Source organism: Notolepis coatsorum (genome assembly GCF_963971535.1).
Source record: "Notolepis coatsorum genome assembly, chromosome: 14".
Classification (NCBI taxonomy): Eukaryota; Metazoa; Chordata; class Actinopteri; order Aulopiformes; family Paralepididae; genus Notolepis; species Notolepis coatsorum.
The window spans coordinates 72,534,622-72,554,690 of record NC_140178.1 but is presented as its reverse complement, the minus strand read 5'-3'; the positions used below and the strand labels follow the sequence as shown (position 1 = coordinate 72,554,690).

The following is a 20,069-nucleotide window of genomic DNA, read 5'->3' as shown; positions in this document are numbered from 1 at the left end:
AGCATAAGAGACGGTGGAGAAGAATGAATTAACCTGTTCCACCCGTGGTGAAAATCTGCCTAAAATATATACCTAGGTAAATGGAATATTGCTCCACTTCTACAAGGTCAATTTGCATATTCTTGGTATCTAGGGACATCTATGGACCTCAGCGAATGTATTCAGTGTCAGAAATATTGTGTCCATTACTAAGCTTGCTTAAATTGTGATGAAAAAAAGGAGAATATGAATTATGATTTTTCTTTGCATCTTTGACAGTGAATAACACCATGCTAATAATGACCAGACATGAAACTGCGACTGATCTCGTTCAGTACCTTCTTGACATCATGTGTACAAAAAATCTAAGGAAATTAATAAAGGGAAGATGATTAAACAGAAGGTTCTGTAGATACAGTACTGAATTCTCCCATCCGGACCAATGCAATTTGAAATATTATTATAGAATATAGAATAGGAGGCTTATAAATTACCTTATTATAGCCAATTCGCACATTTATATATATATATATATATACATATATCATCTTTCAAATGCCCGAGTTCAATTTGGATTTAGTATCACCAGGCGTGCATAAGAACAGATAATGATATCTACTGTACTTTTTTATTTTCACCACAGTGCAACCATTTTGAAACTAATTTCAGATCTAATTGTTGCTACATGCTAACAATAGGGAGGAGAAACTAACTGCGTTTCAATATTTGTCAAAAACGTTACCTTTTGTGGCTTATTATCCCGAATACTAACAGTTATTGATATAATTCATACAGAACTCTGAACCTGTCTCTCTCTTCAACATGGACGGTCGCATTTTACGTAGCTCCCGTAACCAACGCAACAGCCAACGCAACAGAGCAACAACAAAGTACTTTGCGCATTTTCTACTTTCCCTCCTGTGGATTATGGATTTGTACCTGAATTCACAACTCAAGCAGCAACTCCAGACAGAAGTGGAGGGTAGCGAAAACGTAAATCAACAGTCCCATTGCGACTTCTACTTGTTAACGGGCACGGAGAGGAAACATCCACCCTTCGGAGCCTCGGCGATCCACGCAGTACTTACTGCAAATCCGGAACGAAAGAAATTACCCCCGGCAGGCAAGTGTAATAAGAGATCAATGTTTTTATTATATCTGCTCATGTCGGGTGACATACATCAGAACCCTGGTCCCGTAATGACACGGAACCAGAGACTACAGCAAGAAGCGATGGAGGTTCCCATCGCGACCAACAGCATCAACAACGCAACCTGTGGCTACATCTACTGCGCGGACGGCAACGCTTCCCCAATGACGCCGCAGCAGACGAGCACACGTGAGGCAGTGACGAGAGGAGGTGAACCGAGGGTCGAAACCATGACGACCATCTCGACGCGGGATGTAAACATCTCAACGCCCGATAGCCGGCTAGCTAGCAGAGCTAACAACAAAAACAACCAGGAACGAGTCCTTTGTTGTCCCAGCACGGCGCGGGACCCGACACCCCCCTCCCCCCTTCTTTGTTGTTCCAACACGGCGCGGGACCCGACGCCCCCCCCCCCCCTTCCCACCCATAACAACACAGAGGAACAGATCACAAACGGACAATACTTCGAACCTGCCAACATAAATGAAATAACCAACGCCAATGGACTGAACATTTTTCACATTAACATTAACAGCTTAAAAAACAAATTGGATGAAATCAAGCAAATATTCATAAATGGTAAGGCAAACATACTGTGCTTCTCAGAAACTAAGCTCGACGATTCTGTAAAAGATCCAGAGATAGAGATTGAGAACTACTCAATAATCAGGAATGATAGGAACAAACATGGAGGTGGTGTCTGTATGTACATACACAAGGACACCAAATTCATCAACAGAAATGACCTGAATCATAAATCAATTGAAACTGTATGGGTGGAAATCCTATTCGAAAGGGCGAAATCCCTACTGGTTGGCACAGTCTACAGGCCGCCAGATCATAGTGGCTTTTATGATACAATGGATGGGTGTTTAGCTGGAGTTGAGGATGTAGACAAAATTCTTATTGGAGACTGGAACACGGATATGCAACGAAAAGATGCACCCGTCTTCAAGGCCTTCAGTAGGTTTTGTGATCTGCATGGCCTCAGCCAGCTAATCACCCAACCCACACGTGTATGTGAATCAACTCAGACTACCATTGACCTCATTCTGACCTCCGACAAGTCCAAGATCTCAAATAAAGGGGTTATAGCATGTGGGTTAAGTGATCATTATATGATATTCTGTACCCGAAAAAAACTAAAACAAAAGGCTGGCTGCCACAAAACAGTCACATCTAGAGACCTCAAAACCTACTCTAGCGAGGCCTTCAACCTTGAACTGGAGAGTCTGGACTGGTCAGATGAACTCAATGGTACACTGGTTGACGAAACATGGCTTGGTTTCAAAACCAAATTCTCAGCAATACTAAACGACATGGCCCCCCTAAGAACCACCAGGGTAAAAAATCGCGCTGAGCCGTGGATGCACTCCGAAATACTGGCCGCTATGAAAACCAGAGACAAAAAATGCTCTGAGTTTCGTAAAAGTCAGTCAAAGCTTACTAAAAGCACGAGCAGTGAACTCCAAGCCCACGTGACTGAACTCAAACTAGAAAGAAACAGACTAAGAAACGACGTAAACTCCATGATCAAAACTGCAAAAAAGAATTTCATCAATGACAAAACTGAGGAAAACAAAAACAAACCACGTGAACTTTGGAAATTACTCAATAATCAACTAGGATGCAGTAAAAAACTTAAAACCAGATTCTCAAACATAAACATAAAAACTGACAACACGCTCATCACAGACAAGCTGGATGTAGCCAATTACTTAAACATTTTCTTCACAAACATAGCCACAACACTGGTAAACAAACTACCCTCCCACTCAGGGCTTTATGGGGTAGAACACATAGTAGCTTTCTACAAAAACCTAGGGGTCCGCAAGGACGACTTCAAGCTGGAAATGGTAACAACAGATGAGGTACTCAATAAACTGAGCGCCCTCCAACCTAACAAGGCCACTGGCCATGACAACATCCCCTCCAAATTCCTCAGAGACTCAGCAGCCGCCATCACACCAATCATCACACACATAATAAACCTCTCCATAAAACAGGGACACGTCCCCAAGGACTTCAAAATTGCGAGGGTGACCCCTCTGCACAAAAAGGGCAGCAAATTAGACCCAGGCAACTACCGCCCTGTTTCTATTCTCACCTCCATCTCGAAAGTCATGGAAAAAATAGTCTACGAACAGGTCGAAAAGTACCTAGCGGAAAAAAATCTAATCTACGAATTCCAATCTGGCTTCAGAACATCCCACTCCACTGACACATGCCTTCTCTATTTGAATGACCACATCAAACAAGAGGTGGACGCAGGCAAATACTGCGGCATGGTCATGCTGGACCTACAAAAGGCCTTTGACACGGTCAATCACTCCATTCTGATTGACAAGCTAAAAGCAATTGGTTTTGATAGTCTATCAGTGAGCTGGATGCAATCCTACCTTGAGGGGAGGGAACAGATGGTGGAGGTAAACGGTACCCTATCCCCCCCCCTCACAGTGAGCTGTGGTGTTCCACAAGGAAGCATACTAGGACCGCTACTGTTCCTAATTTATGCAAATGACATGTCGTCAGCTTGTGACTGCAACTTGTTCCTGTTTGCGGACGACTCAGCCCTGCTGGTCTCTGACAAGAACAAGTTACAGGTTGAAAAAACCCTCAGCTCGGAACTAGGCAGAATCTGCATATGGCTCGCTGATAACAAACTATCATTACACATGGGCAAAACAGAGTCCATTCTCTTCGGTTCAAATAACAAACTCAGCAAGACCGACGGCTTCTCAGTTACAGTGGGTGACAATATTGTCACAAGGAAAGATGAAATTACCTACCTGGGGTCCATCCTAGAGGCTAATCTCTCCTGTGACAAAATGGCATCCAATGTAATAAAAAAAGTCAACCAACGAACTCGATTCTTGTACCGGATCTCCTCTCTGGTAAACAAGAACACCCTGAAGACTCTGGCAGGAGCACTCATTCAGGGGTACTACGACTATGCTTGCACCTCATGGTACCAAAGCACCTCAAAGGCGCTAAAAACAAAATTACAAACATCTCAAAACAAACTGGTCAGACTACTGCTTGACCTTACTCCTAGAACCCACCTCACCCCTGCCCACTTCGACAACCTAGGATGGCTTAGAGTAGACGACAGAGTACAACAACTTGCAATGGGCCTGGTCTACAAGATACACTACACGACCAAGGTACCCATGTACATGTCAAAATACTTCCCAAAGGTCAGTGAATACCACGATCACAACACCAGAGGGAGCTCCACAAATCATGTCAAACCCAGATTCGGCTCAAATAAGGGACTAAACACGTTTCGCAATTATGCCACATCAATGTGGAACGCCCTACCCAAAGCTGTAAAGGAATGTGGATCACTACCCACTTTCAAAACCTCTCTCAAGGGACACCTACGGGAGACTGCAATTCAACACTGGCCCCTGTAAATATCCTAACCCAATCATTCCAACCCCCTCCAATGTACAGTCATTTACCTAGTATGGTTTTGTCAATAGTTCAATGTACAATTGTGTTTGTTTGTACAGTGTCTCCTCCCCCCCCCCTCAATGTACAGTGTTACTTGTTTATACAGTGTGCCCCCCGCCCCCCCAACCACCTCCAATGTAAATTACCCAGTATGGTTGTCAATATCCCAATGTACCCAACCCCCCCCACCCAACCTCCAATGTACAGTTTCTACGTCAAATGTATATACTCCCTTTTCTTGACTCCTTCTGTATCACAAACAGTACTGTATTTGCAAATCTGGTATGTCATAAATGTATAGATGTAGCAGTACTGACTATCTGTATGTCATGTATGTCATATATGTCTATATGAATTGAAAATGGGGGACCCTGATGGAAACAAGACAAACGTCTTTCTCAGGTCTGCATCCCCTTAACAATTGTATGTATTGAGCCGTACTGTATTGTACCCATTCTGCAATCTGTTAAATAAAGTTTTCATTCATTTCATTCATTCATAGAATCTTCCAGGACGTGTAGTTCTGAAAGATTCCAACGCTGATCAACAGCTATGCATGTCCTCTACAAAATGGCCACAAAAAGACTACAATTCCCATGGTTAAAAATATCCAAAATGGTCGCCCTCGCGACTAGACTCTTCCAAATCGAAAAGTTAAATCTATCTAATGACACTTAACCTATTGCTAAACTAACGTATTGATGATAATATACATTCTACATGCTGTTGTGACATGTTAGTGATGTTAATACTTGAATACGTTTGAAATTTAAATCGCTAATTTTATACAACAGTCAAAAAAATATTGATTTATGACCAGATGTCATTTTCGGGACCGGTACCGGTCCCGTCGGGTGGAACAGGTTTGGTTATATCTGGTACAAGGTTTTGTTTATGGAATAAACAAAGTTTTTCCAAGAAAGGTACCACGTTTGCCAGTGTCGAATTCTTCTGATTACGGATTGCATTAACAGGGGTTGATGCAGTGTGAGACAGCTAATGAGATATCCAAGTAAAATGACAACGCGGAGGCCAGTCACGGAACAGCAGGTGATGAGTGAGAGAAATTATTGAAGGCTAGAAACACTGTTATCTTTCAGCGGGATAGGGTGCACCACCAACCCGTGCATATATTATAATAATAATATTGCTTAGTCTAACTCTCAGTTGTCACATGAATAGAACAAAGGCTGACCACATGATGTAATAATAATAATGATAATAGGCTACACGTTTTATGTCCAATTAAAATAACATGCACCATGAGAAAACGCTAAAACTACCAACCCGTGGGAATATTGCTTAGTCTAACTCTCAGTTGTGCATGAATAGAACAAAGGCTGACCACATATTATAATAATAATAATAATAATAATAATAATAAGCTACATGTTTTTATATCTAATCAAAATAAATTGTCCTCTCCTATCGGTTGCCCCGTTACCAACAAGGTATGCCCTACATTTTCGAAAGCCTATCTTAACTAATCATTGTGAGTCAAGTTGATGCATTTGTATTTTTCTTTGCGTGTGTGCACCTTTGGAGACTCTATTCTATCCATGCAGCTGCGTCTCCATCAGTGATGCCACTAACGCGTTACTAAGTAACGCCTTACAGTAATCTGATTACTTTCCCCCGAAAATAGTAATCGAACGCGTTAATCTTTAAAAGCCAGTAATCTGATTGCAGTTACTTGTCCAAGTGGCTGTGCGTTACTATTTCATTACTATCTCATCATAAATTCATAATGCAGGCGGAATGCAGTATTTTATTTCGTTTTAGACAGTCAAAAATATACGTTTGGAGCTGTATTTCCTTGTATTGGGGGAGTGACGTCACAGCACGCAACATCACGTTGTTCCATGCTGGTGGGCGCGGCTGTTGTTATTATTATCAGGCTCACCAAAACTAGCGAGCTAGCAGGGAGACGTTCACGCTGGTAACGCTTTCTTGCAAACAACAAACAAACAAACAAACAAACACTATGCGGAGGAAACAAAATACTGTCTACCGCATCTGGAATATACAGCACAGCACGACCAAACGGATAGAAAAAACCAAACCCGAAGCATCGACTTCTGGATTTCTTTACTGGATTTAAACCATAGTGCAGGTATGTTCCACCTTTGAGTTAAACATCTTTTGCATTGCACTATTCATGAACATGGAACACCATACTCACACACACCTCCAATGTACAGCCCCACCCCACCTACCCAACCTTCCCCAATGCACAGTTTCTATGTCAAATGTATATACACTCTTTTTCTGGATTTTTTTAGTATCACAAACAGTACTGCATTTGAAAATCTGGTATGTCATAAATGTATAGATGTAGCAGTACTGTCTATCTGTATGTCGTGTGTGTCATATGATGAATTGAAAATGGGGGACCCTGATGGAAACAAGACGAAAGTCTCTCAGGTCTGCATCCTCTTAACAATTGTATGTATTGAGCCGTACTGTACTGTACCCATTCTGCAATCTGTTAATAAACTTTTCAATCAATCAATCAATCAATACTGCAGTATGTAGGTTGTCAGTAGCACACAATAATAAATAATAATAATAATAATAATAATAATAATAATAATAATAATAATAATAATAATAGCATAGGAGGAGCAGTACCGTTTAATAGACTGTTTTTTAAGAGCATGAGCTTCAGATACTGGATAGACCTTCAAACATAAAGAACATTTTCTTGAAGTATAACACTCCAACCCATCAAGTGCTCCTGTGGAACGGCTTTTTAGTCTGGGAGGGTTGGTGCTCACGCCTAGAAGGAACAGACTTTCTGACAAGAGGTTTGAGAAGATTCTGTTACTGAGATATAATCACTGGTTTACTCACCCCTCTCCCCTGTTTCACTAGGAACATTAGAACCATATCTGAATAGGGCAGGCCTCAAAGGTAGGCTACATATCAGCCTACATGTGGTGTTATTGACCATTTATCTTTTGTGAAATCTATAGATATATAGATAGGCCTACCTGCCCTATTAGTACATTTTACTCAAACTGAGTACATTTTACAATTTTTTTTTGTCATTCTTATGTTGTGGCAGCAGCAGGGACGACGACTTCGTAACCTAGTTACTTTCAAAGTAACTAAGTTACTCTGATAATCAAGTAATCAGTAAAGTAACTAAGATTACTTTTTAAAGGAGTAATCAGTAATCAGTAATCAGATTACTTTTACAAGTAATCTGTGGCATCACTGGTCTCCATCTATCAGACTCGGGAATGTGGCATCACTGCATTCTGTCTGAACACATGGGGAAGAAGAACTGCTCTTCAAAATCCAAAGTATACCACCTCATCAGTGAGGCATGGTGATGGTAGTGTTATGGTGTGGGCATGAATGGCGGCATGGATGGCTGCATGGATGGAATTCCGGGCAATATTATCTGCTCATATTCAGCCAAATGCTGTAGAACTCATTGGGCGGATGGACAATGACCCAAAGCATAGTGCGAAAGCAACCAAAGAGTTGGAATGTTATGCAATGAGACATCTGACTTAATCAGTCAAAGATATGGTAAATTATGACAGTGAAATCGCATATCAAACACAAATTCTCAGACCATTTGCTGAACTGTAGTGTGCACAATACATGCACTACATACATGTATTTTGGAAAGTGGCTTCTTTTTTTTCTGGGCCATCTTGGATTTTCACTGGGAATGAGATGAAGATTTTCTAGCAAGGTTTTACTCTTGCACATTTGTCTGTTTCATGGTGAAAAACATCTAATTCAACACTCCAATTGTTGAAATAAGCCTGCTCTATCAGATTCTATGAAGGAAATGGCATTTCGGTATAAATGGTATAATTGGCCAACTTTCTTTAAGTAAACCCAAGAGAACCTTCATGCCAACTTTGGTGCTTGTAGCCACATGTGAACGATTCTGCCAAATCTTAGCCATCTGCGTAGCTATTCAAAGTGTACTGCGGCACACGTACACAGCCCTTCCCTCAGCGCAAGGCTTTTTAGAATGACTCAGCTGCCACTTCTTCACCTGGATTCCAATAGTGAAGGTCAGTCCTCTTTTGTTTTCATCATTTCTCTCATTATTCAGGAATGTCCACCATGCACATTCTAAGTCTACGTTTCCTCTCCTCTCTTCCTCGCTCACCCGAAACTCCCACCCATCCCTCTCCTTCATTATTGTAGAGGAATTTAGCCCGGATCAAGGATGTACTCAGTCAAATATAGACTTAGTTAACAGAGGTTTATTAAACTCAACTCAGCTGCCGTACAGCGCATGACTGGATAGCGTCCTAATTCAGCACATCCTCAGTTCCCCACACACACTCGCAGGTCACTCCAGCTCGGAGGCTGGACTGAGTGGATAAGAGCCACATCCATAAATAAATAAAGATTCATTTAAATCTTTCAAAAATGTTCTTATGTACCCCAGTTGCTATTGCATGTATTGTACATATATGTTTTATTACAGGCATATGTACATACATACCAACTATTCGCCTGTTTTATTCTCCACCCATAGTTCATCCATAGCAACACTATATTATCACCGACATCCAAGTTGGGGGATCCCCCTTTGAACGGCCCATCTAAGATTTCTCTCCTCCACTGTGATGCTTTTTTCCTATTGCTAGGTTTTTAGTGAGTTTTTCCTTACCTTCGCTGGGGAATGTCTGGGAGTGTTGCATATTTGGATTTTATGGTGGATTTTGTTCTTGATTTATTGTGATGTTTCTTCTTGACTTTTTTAACAAAGACTTGTCCAGCCCATGGGGACATTACCTTGTGATTTCGGGCTTTACAAATAAATTTGATTTGATCCAACCTTTCCCCTCCTTAGCTTCACACCCGCAGGTCAACTCTGGACCAAGTGACTACATATTGCATGACCCCCTCAGAATGCATCCTCGCCAAATAGCTACTTCCTGTCTTTACTCCTACTAAGCAATTCTATTTTGCTTAAATAAACGTTCTAGCTAACTATTGTGTATGAACTAGTGAAACAGAATCACAACTTAACCTCTTCCACTCAACACATTCTGATAACCATCTTTCATTGGCTTTATGGGTTAACTTTTAGCTTTATCATATGAGACTAGATATCCCAAGGGATCCATAGATACCAAGCATGTCATGCTAGCTCATGGGGAAAGGCCTTCTTCATCTGCTCAGTGTGTGTGTGACCGTTATCGATGGCCGTTTTTACTCAACAAATTTGCTGGGATGCACTGGCCCATAGCACTCACCTTATGTGTATTTCTCCATCGGTGTGTCATTATCCGGAATGATAAAAGTTTCTTATTCTAAAAAAAGTTGTCTGTGCATCGCTGTTTGAGTTGAGAAGCGGCTTGTGTAGCATAATCAGACTCTTGTTATGCAGAATTTGTCATATGAGGCGTTATATGCATAACACTCTGGTACTCTTGCAATGAGTTGGACGGAAGTTAAGATGCTAAACTGCTAATCTAGTTTATAATCTAATCTGAAGAGAGAGGAGTAACTGTACTACTCCTGTGTGCAGGTTACCTTTGATGACAGTGAGCACGGTGTGAGGTTGATCCAGGGAGATGGCCAGGCCCAGGGCCTTCAGATACTTCTTCTCATGGAGCAGGTTGGACAACTCCTGCTGCCTACAGACACAAACACAGTACTTTAAAAAGGCAAAGGCTGTGGCATTTAACACAGCGCTTCCTGGTAGCTCAGAGTAGTGGTGGTGGTGGTGACGAGTGTGAAAACAATACTGTATACAAGAGGTCAAGCGGATAGGAGAAATTCTAATCTACGTCTGGTTCAAGTGTGGTGGATGCCGGAGGAAATAATTTGCTTGGTCCATACTTGGATCCCGTAATGAGTGCCACGAGACACAGACTACGTAGATATTTATACAGGACAGGAAAAGGGTGGGGCCAGGTGACCAGGTCACACCGGAAGGGGGGGGGGGTGTTAGGGAAGGTGGGGGCTCAAGGGAGACTGGTACTATAGTAGGTGTGGGGGAGGGTGACAAAATGGGAGAGGGGGGGATACATACAATTTCCACTACACAAGCTTCCGTCTAAAGTGAGTGAGTCATCGACGTCACCGTACCCTTATGGTGAACATCCAGAACTTTTCCTTTTTAACTTTTAACTGCTTGATTTTTTAAGCAGTTAAAAAAAAGTTATACAATCACTCAATAAGGGACAGAAGATAAAGAAGGACAAGCTCACAAAACACAACACACCATCCGCTAACGTCCTACCCGACAGCACCCTGACCGCAGACCAACACAACCCAGCACCCGACACAGCATGCCACGATAGCACACGCCAAACACCAAGCGGCATCGCCACAAAGCCCGACAGATATTATTGTTAGCATCTACTGCTACATTTTCTAATGTTTAAGTAATCTGTCAGGCCTTATGAGTAGGACACTGCCACACCAGACACCACTCAGCGCATGCCAGATGTTACCAGCCGCCATGACACACCACGTCAGTGTATGACGCTAGTCTATGAAAGTGTACCACCAAGCAAAGAGTGTACCCACCATCCCCCAGTCATACGGCTATCAACTGAACCATCCCTCTACCCTGGATCAACAAAAACATTAAAGATAAAACAAATAATAAATAAAAGAAAGGACACAAAAAGAAACCATAAACCATTCATAACTTTGAGATAATCTCACACTCATCAGCATGCCTGCCACGGTATGCATGTGCAGACTGAGCACACACTCACTCACATAGAGCCATGACCTATATGACCTATGCTAGGTGTGACCTCTGGCCTAGCGAGGGCCATCTCTGGTCTAACAAAGCCTTCCCGAATTGTATCTATATAACTGGGCTACAGGCAGACAGTTTGGACAGTAGGAAGGGTTGCACACAGTTCAGAGTGATTCAGGTGTGACCTCTGAGGGATGCTTTTCTAGCCGCTTAAGTGGACAAACATGGGGGAGGGTTTACACAAATCTACACCGTGGCGTCTAATCAATCTTCAGTAGAAGCTAGAACTGAATGGCGCTCCGAAAAGAATCAACAACATTTCGAGCCCTCATGGCCATGGGTCATCAGCATGTGTGCCTGACTAAGGACCCTGTGAGGGCTTGAAATGTTGTTGATTTTCTTCGGAGCGCCATTCAGTGACGAGTTCTAGATTGAAACCATGGAATAGAATTGACAAAGTTCATATACATTTTTCCTCATCAAATTCCATGTTATATAATGCAACTTCATGACAGAGACCTATCCGTGTTAATTTTTCAAGTTAAAATAGTTTGACATTGTTATTACACGTGATTCGGATATGGCGTGACACAGAAAAAATTTACTAACCAACATAAATGGCATATTCATTCTCCCCTATTTAATAACAACTCACTCCTTATTGCACGACACACCTACCAGATTTACCAAATGGGAAAAGAAGGGCATACATACATTGGGGGATGTCTTCAACGACCAGGGTTTTTGCAGCTTTAAAGCTATATCTAACAAATTTAACCTCACCAAATCCACTTTTTATTTCCATCTACAATTAAGAGCAGCTTTAAGGGCTCATAGAGTTCCATTAAAGGTGCCACTTGAGCACCACAGATATCACAAATTATTTTACGGAAAGGAGACATCGAGAGGCTTTGTCTCTGATTTTTATCGACACTTACTTACGTCCTCATATGAGGTCCTTCCTCTAGACTTAGTCTGGAGGAAGGATATACCAAACTTGGAAGTAGATTTTGATTGGGATGAAGTTTGGGCAAACGTTCGGCTCTCATCACGCAACCCGGATCATCAACAGATTAATCTTAATTTTATTCATAGGATTTACTTAACCCCTAGACGTTTGCACCTAATGGGGCTTAAACAAGACTCTCGATGCTCCTTATGTTTAAACGGTGATATTGGTACATTTATGCATATGTATTGGGTATGCCCTCCTGTTAAGATAGTCTGGGAAGAAATAACCACGCAATTATCAGAATTTGTATTTCTGACCATACCTGTACTGCCTTCTGTATTGTTGTTGAATGATGTTTCTCAGTTAGCAGCCTCTATACAGGTAAAGAGACTAATTTTGTCCAGTCTTACGGGAGATAAAAAGCTGATAGCATCACGCTTGATTCAACCGGACAAAATGTGCTGGAAGGTATGGGTTCTTACCTATCTCGATGTGATTTATCTAGAGATATCTACCACAAGAATTTTAGGTGTTAATGAAGCCAGCATAGCAATCTGGTTAGATGTGGTGGAGAGGATAAAGGTTAGTATATGAATGTGTAATTCCTGGTGTTAAGCGTAATAATGGATGGTTTGTCCAAGAGGGGGTCCTGGGGGGGGGGGGGGGGGCGAGCAAGAGCATATGTATTGTATTGTTTTTATTATGGGTAAATCTTTTAATCTACATTTATTCTGATTTAAGTACTGGACTGTCATTATTGTTATTATTATGTCAATCATAGTCCTGTGATTTACTGTGGATTTCTACTGTTTATGTATTGTGTGTCTGGTTTTATGTATAAAAAAAAATAAATAAATAAAAAAGGGTAAATAAAAAAACAGTTGTAAAAAAAAAAAAAAAAAAAAAAAGGAGATTTGACGGATAGTTACTTTGAATTTTATTTATCCTTTATTTACAGTATCCAGGAATGTCAAGCTACAAGCTACACCTATTATCGTAGGCTTGTGTATTCAGAAAATCATTAAAGTGATTCTGCCAAAAGAAAATCCATGACATTTCAAAAACCTTTTGGATATGTATCATTTTCCATACGTTTTCTCGGCCTGAGAAGATTTCTTTATGACCATATGAACCCTGAATTGAACCTTTTTCCAGAACAGTATTTAGTGTTCTAACTAGTGCTGTCAGGCAATTAAATTTTTTTATCTAATTAATTACAGGATTTGTAATTAATTAATCTAATTAATCGCATTTTAATCGCATAACCATTTTATGCCTGATATTCTATAATCATATTTCAAATAGCATGTGTCCGGATGGCAGAATTCAGTACTGTATCTACAAAACCTTCTGTTTAATCATCTTCCACCGATTAATTTGCTTAGTTTTTTCAGGTCTGGTCAATTTGAGCATGGTGTTATTCACAGTCAAAGATAACATTTTTTTTATTGATATTCTCATTTGGTTCATTAGGCCTACAATTTACTCAAAATAAAATGTTCATTCAATCAATCACCACGCAGATTGATTGATTGAATGAAAATGTATTAACAGATTGCAGAATGGGTACAATACAGTATGGCTCAATACACACAACTGTTAAGGGGATGCAGACCAGAGAAAGACTTTCGTCTTGTTTACATCAGGGTCCCCCATTTTCAATTCATAATGAATTGTAACTAAGGGTGCAACTTGCACCGTGCAATCCATTCTTTGTGGATCTAGCCCACAGTATTTCTGACACTGGGAATACATTCCCTGAGATCCATAGATGTCCCTAGAATCAGATACCAAGAACATGCAAATGGACCATATTAAAAAAAGTCTGTAAATATGTATTATACGTTCTTATGGAATGAATGATACAAAAAAAAATAATAAAAAAAAAAAATATATATATATATATATATTTGTTTTGTAATACATTTTTAGTTAATTTTCATAACGTGATCATTTGCTGTGTAATTAATTAATCTAATTAACGCGATAAACTGACAGCCCTAGTTCTAACGTAATCTACTCTGGAGCAGAGCACGTACGCAACAGAGCTAAGTATCGTCTACCTGACACGTCTGACTGATTATCAGTAGGAAAGATGTTGCTGGAACTCACTTGAGTATCTGGTCTTCCTGCTTGGCCTGCTCCTCAGCCAGCTCCACCTCGGTCACATCCTAGAGGGCAGAGACAAGACGCATGAAGCTTAGTTTATGTCAGTGTCCTATGTGTCTAAGCTGTGAGTCAGGCCACCTACCGTAAATGGAGCTACTGATTAGGTGATGCAGGTAGATTTGGAAAGACAACTCATTGTTCAAGAGATCGTTAGCACTTACTTGAGGCCTAAGCTAATGTTATGGTCTGCGAGACAGCGGATAGTTTATTTTATAGAATTAACACTGCCCTGGGAGGATTCAGTGGAGGAGGCTTGTGAAAGGAATACGCTTAGGTATGCAGATTTGTCAGCAGAAACTGAACAGTGAGGATGCAAAGCTAGGGTTTGTCCGGTAGAAATAGGATGCAGAGGGTTTATAACACACAATCACCTTCATCATTATTGGAAGACTTGGGGATACGTCTGTGGAGTTTTCGAAAGGGGGTAAATGAGATGTGGGAAGAAGCATTGAAACGCGGTCAGTGGGGCGGCTGATTGGCGCAGTGGGCAAGGCGCTCGCCTCTAACGCAGGAGACGCTGGGTTCGAGCCCAGCTCTCGGCGTTGCTACCGGCTGGCCGGTCGTTCATACTAACACAATTGGCAAGTGTTAGAGGGTGGGAAAGCCGGTGGGTGGGGATTTGACGTTGTGGACAGCCACTCCTACAGGTCGGTTTGGTGACGCCGGTGCGACGGAAGCAGGAAGTGACAGGGGCAGCGTGAGCCTCCCACACGTTACTCCTCGCCACTGAGAGTTCGAGTTGCTGCTTCGAAAAGATGCGACAGGCTGCCTCCTCGTGTACCGGAGGGGACACGTGATGCAAGGCTTCTATCCTCACTACAGCCGACCAGTGGGAAGCATAGTCTAGCAACGTGCAAGACAGGGGAGGGAAGAATTGGATATACGAAATTAGGATGGGAGAAAAATAGAAAATGGGGAGAAAAAGTGGATAAAAAAAAGAAGAAAGGCGGTCAGTGGATTTGGTTGAGGAAAAATAATGTTAGCTGGGGGCCAATGTAAACAAAGGGTAAGAGTATTCCTTTTCTCCTCTGTTATTTATGTTTCATGTATGATATGGTTATCTGGAATAGTTCTGTTTTCGACACAAGGATAGGATAACACAAGGCAATTCTCCATGTGGGTATCATGGACAATGAGAGCTAACATGGATGGTTCTGGAACTAACTGTTGAGCCTTCCTGAGGTGTCATGGGTCTAACTTAACAAAACATTGGTGAATAACCCTGGTCATATGCTGCTCTGATTGCCTTTCTATCTCCATGTCGGGCTGTGGTGCCATTAGGGGCCCTGTGGTACAGTAGGCTACAGTGTGTAGCATCGGCATAGTCACCTGGAGCTCGCTTTAATACCTGGAGCTCGCTTTAGGGGGCAATGCTGTATGGGGGCCGATATGGGCCATGAGATTTCTTCATTGAGTGCTTATCCTTATCATTAGGGCACAAGTATCTCTTAAAAATATTGTGTCTGACAAGAACATCTACAGCCTGAGCCAAATGTCATGAACATAGTAACCGTTTGGGTAAATAAATCTCACAGTAACTAGCATGATATAATTGTGGTACAAAGTAATATTGTGATGTATTTATGGCCTACTGCAGTCAAATAAATATAGGGGAAACACTGGGGTATTTAGCGACGTGAGAGTTACAGAGGTCAGTTTCATGCTAACTGAATGGTATTAACCATGTAGGACATGCTAGAGATTCTGGTGCTTTTTTTTCTTCTTTTCATCTCTCTCTCCATCCTCTATTTGACCTGGTGACAGTTAAGTGAGGTCTACCGACCGTCCAGATGGTGATGTTGGAATCCGCCGAGCCAGTCACCATCTTGTCGTCATTGCGACTGCCGTGGAGACCCCACACTTTGTCCTGGTGGGCGTCCAGAGTTTTCACACACTCGTTGGTCTTGATGGTCCACAGCTTGACCAGGCCATCTGAGCCACTGAGGAGAGAAGAGGGTGCAGGATTAGGATCATATGTTTATTATACTTATACTAATCAAGTCGAGGGAATTGAAAAAGGAAACAGAGTGGATGTTGAAATCTAAAGAATCTCTTGGTGAAGCTCGAAATGCTAAAAAATATTAAGATCAGGTGAAAATGTATTGGCATCATATAGCACAAGTACAGTACAACGAAAATAAGTTTGGCATCCAACCAGAGTGCAACGGTAACAGTGCAATAACAATATAGTGTAACAAGTTATTCAACTTGAATATATATAAATTAGTAATAATGATATTCTGATGTATGTACAATGTTACATTATTATTTACAGTGATATATGTATACATACACTATGGTAGTACTGGCCAGTGGTATAACTAGTACAAATAGGTAAGGGATATATAGTATATACAGATATGTAAACAGGAATATATGCAGTTACATTCAGACAGGTGTAGATAAATATATATACTGTAAATAGTATACAGTATTATTGTACATGATTATCATACAGAGTTATATGGGTAGACTATAGTTTGCGGTAGGTAGTTAATAGTTATGATTACATTGTAGGCAGTTGTAGACAGTGAGGGCAGTAGATTGATATAAATTCAGTATAGGCAACAGAAATGCTCAAGAATATGACAATTAATGTGGAGAATGTATTGAATGTATTAGGTCAGTGTGGAGGCGTACCTGGTAAGCAGCTGAGTCCCTCGACTTACAAAGATGACCTTCAAGACGGATGCGTCATGACCTTCGAACGTCTAGACAGATGAAACAAAATCAGACCAATGTTACTTCAAAGTCAAAAGCTATACTTTCATTCACAAGACTAAAACACTGGCCAGGTGCCTGAAAAAGACATGGTTTATGATCAAAACTAAATAAAAAAGAATAGTCAGCTAGATATGTTTGGAGTGTTCCCATAAACATTCCTTCACGTGGTCAGAACATGGCTTGATTATGAATAAATAGCAGTAATGTGTCAAAACGCAGGGAATCGGTAAATGGAAAACGTTCACATACTACAACTCATCTCAGCGTACTTCCTCATCACTTTGGATAGAGGTAAGACTGCCGATTCTCGACAGGTTCTACTAAAGCGAAATATCCCTTTTAAGCTATAATTAGCGGTGAGTACCTGCTAACCAAATATAGCAAACAAAAACCCAATGCCTGTCCACGCCCCGAGTGACATGCCTCACCTTGAGGCAGCTGAAGTCTTGCAGGCTCCAGAGCTTGGAGGTGCCGTCGGCTGAGGAGGTGGCCAGCACCTGGTCGGCGGGGGAGAAGCAGGCGGACCAGACCCCACGGCGGTGGCCCCGGAAGACCCCCAGCAGGGCCAGGTCCCCTCCCGCTAGGGACCACAGCTTGGCCGTGTGGTCCTGGGAGCCCGACGCCAGCAACTTGTCATTGGGTGACACCGCCACGCTGTTCACATCCTTGGGAGGTGGAGGGGAGGGGAGGGGTGGTGGTGAGAGAGAAATAGAAAGAAAGAGCATTGGATTGAGTATTTGTGAATATGAATAAATTAGAGTTAAGAAATGGGAGCTTGCGCACAAAGCACACACACACCCGCCCACATACACACTTCTCCTAAATTAATTTTTATTTTATATGTAGGACAACCTGAAGTCCTGAACCCATAATTTTTTTTTATTACTGCCAGGTATTGTTAGTTAACTTGCAATATCATTTGAGATTTTAAACAGGAACCGCCCAATTTAAGAATTCATACATGTTATTCCTATGCTTTTTAATACAGTCCAAAAGTATTAGTGAATAGGAACAACTCTCTCCCAGATCAGAGTATCAGGTATAAAGCACCATAGACAATGAATTGCGAAGGATGGTAAAGATGACACTGAGAACACCCAGGGGAATGTTCTAAGTATACGGATACATTTTCTGCATCAGAACTGAGAACACAATGGAATAAAGCTGACTTGGTTTATATAACAAACATTCTGTGGCTCCCATTCATCGTCAATGAAGCAGCACCAGACTTAAGATACCCGATGATGACATCACAAGTTAGGAGACTTTTCCCTCCCTGGTTTCTGGCTTTGTGAGAATTCTTCATGTTATCATATGTTGACTGTCCTAGACCAGAGGAATAACTCACTCTCATGTTATCATATGTTGACTGTCATAGACCAGAGGAATAACTCACTCTCATGTTATCATATGTTGACTGCCCTAGACCAGAGGAATAACTCACTCTCATGTTATCATATGTTGACTGCCCTAGACCAGAAGAATAACTCACTCTCATGTTATCATATGTTGACTGTCATAGACCAGAGGAATAACTCACTCTCATGTTATCATATGTTGACTGCCCTAGACCAGAGGAATAACTCACTCTCATGTTATCATATGTTGACTGCCCTAGACCAGAGGAATAACTCACTCTCATGTTATCATATGTTGACTGCCCTAGACCAGAAGAATAACTCACTCTCATGTTATCATATGTTGACTGCCCTAGACCAGAAGAATAACTCACTCTCATGTTATCATATGTTGACTGTCATAGACCAGAGGAATAACTCACTCTCATGTTATCATATGTTGACTGTCATAGACCAGAGGAATAACTCACTCTCATGTTATCATATGTTGACTGCCCTAGACCAGACGAATAAATCACACTCATGTTATCATATGTCGACACGTTTCTTAAATCGGGTGGCATTCCCCTTTAAGTCTGGACTTCCTTGTGATGGTGGTTGAAACATTAACACTCTACACTCATTGTGTAAAAGGTGCAATGTAGATGTAGTGTTGTTTCAGTGTTCAGCCTTTTAGCTAGGGCTGGGCGATATGGCCTAAATATGATATCACGATAATTTCTGACCTTTCGGCGATACACGATACACATCACGATGTTTTTCTTTTTTCCCCCAAACAATTCATTATGAGGCTTACCAATACAGTATTTGAGTTTGCAAGCTAACATTAAAGACAAAATAAAATACCCATGCATTTAGCATTTTTATATTATATATTAGATTTAGATTATTGGATTATTAGATTATATATTGCATATATTTAGCAATGAGATATTATATGATTTAGATATGAAATATGATGAATTGAAAATGGGGGACCCTGATGTAAACAAGACAAAAGTCTTTTTCTGGTCTGCATCCCCTTAAAGGGGAACTATCTTATAAATGGCCTTTTTGAGTGTTTAGCATTGTTTCCTAGCTATGTGAACTTCTATTAATATGATCTATGTCTCAAAATTCTCATATTGGCGCATTCTTCCAATTCTCCTCTCACAATATTCACCCTCACTGAACTGAGTCGTTTGAAAATGTGCCTATATGTGATGTCATAAAGACACCGCTGCATGTTAATGTTCAGGCGAAGACGACGCTCCGCAGTGGTTTAGGAGCCCAGGCTCAAAACAGCTCGAGATCTTGAGGTAGAAAAATGCTGTTTTTGAGGACTTGATTAGAAATACAAAACAATGAATAAAAAAAATATATATATTACAGAGGTGTTCCATAGACTCACAGGAATTGTGTAAAAGTGCCCAAATAGTGAAAGAAATAGTAAAATAGTTCCCCTTTAACAATTGTATGTATTGAGCTGTACTGTACCCATTCTGCAATATGTTAATAAAGTTTTAAATCAATCAATCAATCAATAGCATTTTAGCATTTTTAAGAAACTACTGTATATTTGTATGTCTCTAAATGTTTTGA

The 20,069-nt window shown here is 41.1% G+C and overlaps 1 protein-coding gene across 1 annotated transcript in view; it reads right to left on the bottom strand.

Moving 5' to 3' along the window:
- The window catches only part of tbl3 (transducin beta like 3), an 83,812-nt gene that overhangs the window by 26,112 nt on the left and 37,631 nt on the right, over positions 1–20,069 (bottom strand). The window contains exons 15-19 of the mRNA XM_084328873.1: positions 17,559–17,795; positions 17,047–17,117; positions 16,190–16,346; positions 14,350–14,408; positions 10,103–10,206 (exon numbers count right to left, since the gene is read on the bottom strand). Of these exons, the coding sequence (XP_084184999.1) occupies positions 10,103–10,206; positions 14,350–14,408; positions 16,190–16,346; positions 17,047–17,117; positions 17,559–17,795 (628 nt within the window). The remainder of the gene's footprint in view (positions 1–10,102; positions 10,207–14,349; positions 14,409–16,189; positions 16,347–17,046; positions 17,118–17,558; positions 17,796–20,069) is intronic.